This window comes from Egretta garzetta, unplaced genomic scaffold (assembly GCF_000687185.1).
Source record: "Egretta garzetta isolate BGI_Z169 unplaced genomic scaffold, ASM68718v1 scaffold272, whole genome shotgun sequence".
Classification (NCBI taxonomy): domain Eukaryota; kingdom Metazoa; phylum Chordata; class Aves; order Pelecaniformes; family Ardeidae; genus Egretta; species Egretta garzetta.
Window position 1 is genome coordinate 2,078,184 of NW_009258966.1, and position 6,000 is coordinate 2,084,183.

General features: G+C 41.4%; 1 protein-coding gene across 1 annotated transcript in view; it reads left to right on the forward strand.

Moving 5' to 3' along the window:
- The window catches only part of SEMA6A (semaphorin 6A), a 114,811-nt gene that overhangs the window by 79,965 nt on the left and 28,846 nt on the right, over nt 1–6,000 (forward strand). The window contains exons 16-17 of the mRNA XM_009634621.2: nt 297–355; nt 2,182–2,202. Coding sequence (XP_009632916.1) covers nt 297–355; nt 2,182–2,202 — 80 coding nt within the window. The remainder of the gene's footprint in view (nt 1–296; nt 356–2,181; nt 2,203–6,000) is intronic.

Below are 6,000 nucleotides of genomic sequence, written 5' to 3' on the forward strand. Positions count from 1 at the left end.
AGAATTAAGAGTTTAAAAAATATGAATCTATTTGCCTCCCTTGACAACGAGGCATGCAGCAGATTTTAAGAAAGTATAATAAAAAGACAAAGCATCATGAGAAGCCAAGAAATCATTAAGCCACAATGAATAACTCAAATGTCTATGTAGCAATTTTTCAGCCTTTGTGTGGAAGTTCCAAAGAAATGTCCAGTTTCGTGGTGGCGCTTTATTTGAGTTACACATGTGATAATTTCTTTCTGGTAGTGCCTATGACTGTTGTTATTCATACTGGTTTGTTTCTTTCTATTATTTAGACTGGCATTTGAACAGGACGTAGAACATGGCAATACAGATGGCCTGGGTGACTGCCAAAGTAAGCAAAGCTTTTACCCTCTATTTACCATGTGTCACAGCATCCTTCTGAATGCCTCAAATCACCATTACCTGTCGGGCGTTCTTTTGTAGCAATGTAAGCCACAACAGGGACAGCAACTCTGGCTAGTGATGCAGGTTCAGAAGAGGAATGGTTGTTTAAATGCATTTAAAGAAAATAGCCCAGTTGGTGTGATTTATACAAACACCAGATTTCAAAGCAGTTACATAGTGAGAAAACCTCAGTTCCAGAGGATATTGATTATAGCAATGGCATAATGAATTGGGTGTTCATTGTCTTTATTAGCCATGGTGGTTGGGTAGTTTATGTAGATGTACAGAAGCGGCTTGGTTTCTTGGTGTTGACTGTGACTTGGACTACATTCCCATGCAGGACAGGGAGGCAGTGAAATATATCTTCAGCTTTGGATCCGGATCAAGAAGTGGGAACTACTTAGTCTGTGAATTCTAGTGGATTTTGCACACAGGCTGGACAACATAGTGGTATTAAGGGTCAGGCACTACTGACCCTGCCTAAGAAATTTTAATGATAAACCTTAGGTACTGACAGCATGAGTTGAAAGCTTAAACACAGTCTTTAAACATTTACGTTTTGCACTGAGGTGCTTAAAAGTGCACAGCTTGCAGTGCGTGCAAAGAAACCTTGCATGCTGATTTCTGAGCCTTCAGGAATATCCACATCTGTGTTCAGGACAGCTCTCGTTCCAAATGTTCTTGCCAAGGTTGGTTTAATTCTGAGCCCCAAATATTATTTATAAAGCTTATGAAATCAAGAATCACATTCTTTTTGGTGCAGTTTGCACTGATGCCTGTAGATGTGATAAAACTGCTGAAGCCAAGGACATAACGTGCAGGGAGAGGGTCTGGAATACAGAACACAGTAGCAGAGGGCTAGAGCGTGCCATGGGATACAGTGTGGGCCAGCTGCTCTGGAGAAAGCCAGAGCCTTCTCATGCCTTGTGCATCCTTGTTCAAGAGCCATTTATTACTGTGATCACTGTGCTTGAGGGAGTACAAGGATTTCAGCCTCTGCATGCCCTCCATCTCAACTACACCTCCCTCTGCCTCTGCCCTAAGATAAGGTTACATAGGCTGTCTCCAAGTTTTTTGAAGGATGTGTACACATAGTCCTTCCTGTGCTCCCTGTAAAATGGGTTAGCACCAAAATCAGGTCAGTTCCCAGCTGGTGGAACTTTGCCCTTTTCTGCCAGTTCTGCTCTCCTTGAGCAAATACATTAGACAGGTCTGGAGTGCACCTGATACTGTTTAAATATAAAAGAAGGGTAGGAAATTATTCAGAAAGAGCACATTGTGCTCATGGAGAGAGATCTGCTCCTGCGCAGAGAGCAACAAAGCCTGTACCCTGCTTAAATCCCTCTTTAGCCCTGAATGATGCATTGAACCTTGACGCTGCACAGGGGTAGATTTCACTCCCTGCTAACCCAGCTGATCTGATTACTCCATGTGGTATTGGGTCATGTGAGTTTTGTCCTCATTGCCTCACGTTGCTGGCTGCATCACTTGTAGTGCCTTGCATTAGGGTAGGGCTTGATCTTGCAAAGAAAGCCGTGGCAGGGAGGACTGGCCTTCTACTTGGTATCCCTTGCACAGGGCTGGCCATGAACGCTTTCAAAGCCAGACATTGTTTTCGGGTATGTCTGAATATTGGTTTTGCCTGGGTCCTTAGGGTACTAATCACATGCATACAAATATCAGCTGAAGCATAGAAGGTTGCTAACAGCAAACTATTAAAAAGAAAAAAATGAGAGAGAAATAATGATTTTTCCCCTGTTATTTGTCTTTCAGATTCCTTCGTAGCCCTGAATGGTAAGGAAGTTCTTAGTTTCATTATTTACTGACAGCAAATCCATTTTGGAGGAATCACTTTTTTACTAAACTCTTAAGTATTTTCATACTTTTGTTTTATTTAATGTTTCTTCCCAACTTATTTTGTTCATAGACATTTCAACTGCTTCACCTGATCATGAAATGTCTTACGACACAGTGTATGGTCAGTTCATGGGTGTTTTTAAAAATTCTCCCCAGATCCTTGTGTTAGCTAGTAGTTCCTGTACTCAAATAGCCATTACCCTTTTCTACTTGTTTTGTCTTCGTTTTGAGGGCCTGATTCACTAATCACAATTAGGATTAAGTCATACCTTTTGATTTTCAATCCTTCTTTTCTAGTCCTCCCTCAAAGCTGTCTCCATCGAATTAAAGTCAGATATGGCCTATTTTAATGGCACACCAGCAGACATGATTAAGAGCATGCTTCATCTGAACACTCAGACAAAGGAACGCTTGGGTATAGTGATGCGTCTTACCTGCTTGCCAGGAAAAAACAAGACAGCAGCTCACATCCCACTCATGAGTCGTCCAGGCTGGTGTCATGACTGCTACAGCAGCCAGTCAGAGATACCTTAGGGAAAGGAGCAGAACTGTCCCTGGGTTACAGAAAGGTCTCTCATAAGGAAAATTTGCCTGTTGCCCAGGGCAGCTGAGACTGGGTTGTGCCTCAATTCCTGAAAGCTCCTGTCACTTCTAGGGTGAGTCAGTTGTCCATGCTTGCAGTATCTTAATGCCTGAATGGTGCCTGGTCTGTTAAAAAAAAAGGGATTCACGTAGCAAATTAAATGACCTGAGCTGAAGAGGAGCACTTCTGCAAATCCTAGAGTAGTACCTTCCCATGAGGCAGCTGTTAATCTGTGCTTACAGTACTTTCCACCCCTTTGTTCTGTATATTTGGAAGTGGATTACACTGGTACTTGGAGTGCAGAATAAATGTCTTCATGAGGAATTATTGCAGAATAAATAATCACCTTAAATTCAAACCTAGGCTTGTATTGCAATAGTTTCCCTTTACAGGTATCTTCAACAAAGACAAGTACTCACAAGCTAAGGGGATGTGTGGTATTGCTCCCAGTGAAGTCAATGACAAATTTCCATGTGGGATGGGAGCTTGCTTGTGAAGTTGCTTTCAGGCTGTACAATACTAGCAGTTCATCAGAGCTAGGGCAAATTCACCATATGTTTGGCTCAATGTAGCAAGAGGTAGGTTAGTGTGCAGTTGTGATGAACATTTAATTGATCCCTTCATCTCTTGCCTGCAAAATATGTAGGTCAAAGCAGAACCAGTGACAGCTCAGTATAGCAGAATATAAATAACTGGAGGCACAGTAATATCATTCAACATTTGTAAAAATAAAATCAAATTCCCCACATTGTTTATTACCAAGAAATGGAAAATGCGCAGGTGAAAGTTGTTTGAAAGTACAATAATGAAAACCAGTGACGGGAATATACAAAATCAAAGACAAGTTGAGACTTTGTAATATATAGAAGATTCATGGTTTCATCTGCATATACAGCTTGTACTTACTTTCATTTGAAAACTGCTGTATTTCCAATGCACAGAGTAGTAATTAAAGAACAGTAATAATAAAATCCGTACTGCTGAATATAAAGGAAAAGAAAATGGCCTTGGGCCTAGTGTTGATGTGCCAGAAATGTCTTAGGTTTCCTGCTTCTAAGTGCATTTGTAGTCTGCACAGTTATAGCTGTGAGGTTGTGGTTTTGGATCCTGTCAGCTACCATATTCGTAGGGACATTAGCAAAAGCTGATGATTTAATCTGACCAAGAAAGCATAAAACTGGTTCAAGTGAGCAGCAGAGTGGAAAAAAAGCTGCAGTCCCAGGGAGTACATGTTACAGAATAGCTCCATTCTACTGTCCCAGCAAGTCAAGCCCAAAGACAGACTCCATGAATTAACCCAGCTCTTCAAGTAGGACCCTACTGCCAGATGCAATGGAGAAAAGCTGAGCCAGCATTAACACTGGTTCCCATTCATGCCCTGTCTTTTCACAGGTGATTTTGTTGACCCTCCTCAGGTACATCCTGATAACATGGTCTCTAGGCAAGCCAGCTCTTCTTTTCATGGGTTTAGTTGAAATACCCATTCTGATATACTCAGTGTCTCTTTTCACCTACCGTAGCAAAATACAAAGGGAAATGTGCTAGTCACCTCGATTGATCTTCCACATGAGGAGTGTAAAAAATTCCAGCATGAGGTAGTAAACCAGTCTCAGTAAACAAGCTCCTGTTTGCTAACTGTAGTGACTGCTCAGAGTAATTTTTTTTTTCTTGAGAAAGCTAAAATTTTATAAATGGTGCATTTTAATGTTACTGAGTCCCGTTAAATGCATAAGTAAATGGTATTTCATAATAGATTAAATCTCAGAATACTGGGATACACCAGAATGCCAACCAAGTGAATGCTCAGGGTGCTTTTGGATCCAGTGGGCTAAATATATTCAAAGGCATCTGAAACTCCAGTTGCAAAAGAAGTCTTAAGGCCTTGATTTACTCCACTATAGATCAGCTCGCTTCAACAGGGTTCCTGCCAATCTGTAGCAGTGTGAATGAAAGGAGAACCAAGACCTTAATCTTCGTATCCTTGGCATCAGCCTCCTCCTCAATTTGGCAGAGGGGCTCCCTTTTCTGGTGCGGTCTCACATGATCAGTTGTACACAAGTAAAGTGCAAAGTCCACACAGGTGCCTGTTCAAGTGCATCCCTTTCACACCCAAGGAGAAGACAGCAGGCTGAAGGTCTGGCCACAGAAGGTCAGAGAGAAACGCTGCAAGAGCCACATATTTAAACAAGGAGATTAAGCTAGATTCCTCTGCAAAATTGTAAGCAGTTTCAATTACCTTTGGAAACATCAATTCTTAGTGAATTGGGCCCTTTTTTTACCCCCTAGACATAGTCCTTTCTCCCTCTGTAGTATTGATTTAGCCTTTCCCTCTAATTGTCTAATTAGGTTGCTATAGCTGTTAATAGGATAGTGTGCAGACATCTTAACCTCTGAGATCCTAATGACTTGTGCATATTAGAGCAACTATCAAATACGTATTGAATCCCTGTCTTTGTTTTAAACCTGGAAAAAGTCCTTATATTTTACAAGTGCACTTCAGAACAAGCTGTAGTTACAGAAGTGCAGCCCTTCTGAATCATTACCCATGCCCGTAGACACTGAGTGCTTTTACTCTCCTTCTGTTACTTGATTACAGCACTCCAAATGAAAAGTTTTTACAAATAATGGAAGCACCTAAAACAGATTTTTTAAAAGTGTGTCTATTTTGGTTTTTGCATGTTTGCTTTAAGCAAAGAACTTTGAAAAGCACTGTGTCTGCAGTTTTTCAGATGGATTGTTTTAAAACAAAGGCAGTATTGTCTTTTTAGATGTTTAGATATTAACTGATATTAACACAGAGGTACTGACCACATCTCAGATAGGCTAAAGACTCTTTAAAATGCCGTGAAGCCTATTTACACAGTCAGAGTGGTAAAAATGGTGTAATGGAAAAAAAAAAAAAAAGGCCTACTACGTGTTGCAAACTATACAGCACATTGTAAAGGTTTAATAATGGCCGTGTGTGAGAGGGCCAGGACTGGGTTGCCTGCCACTTCAGTCTTTCCTCTGTTTATGAGAGAACCTTAACTAGCTCACACATTCGTCGTGCCACACTGCTCAGGGGTGAAATTCACCCAGCGGGACTGGGTATTCATGCACTTACGGGACCCAGCGGCTGCTCCGCTTACGGGAGCCGCCCCTCCCCACGTGGA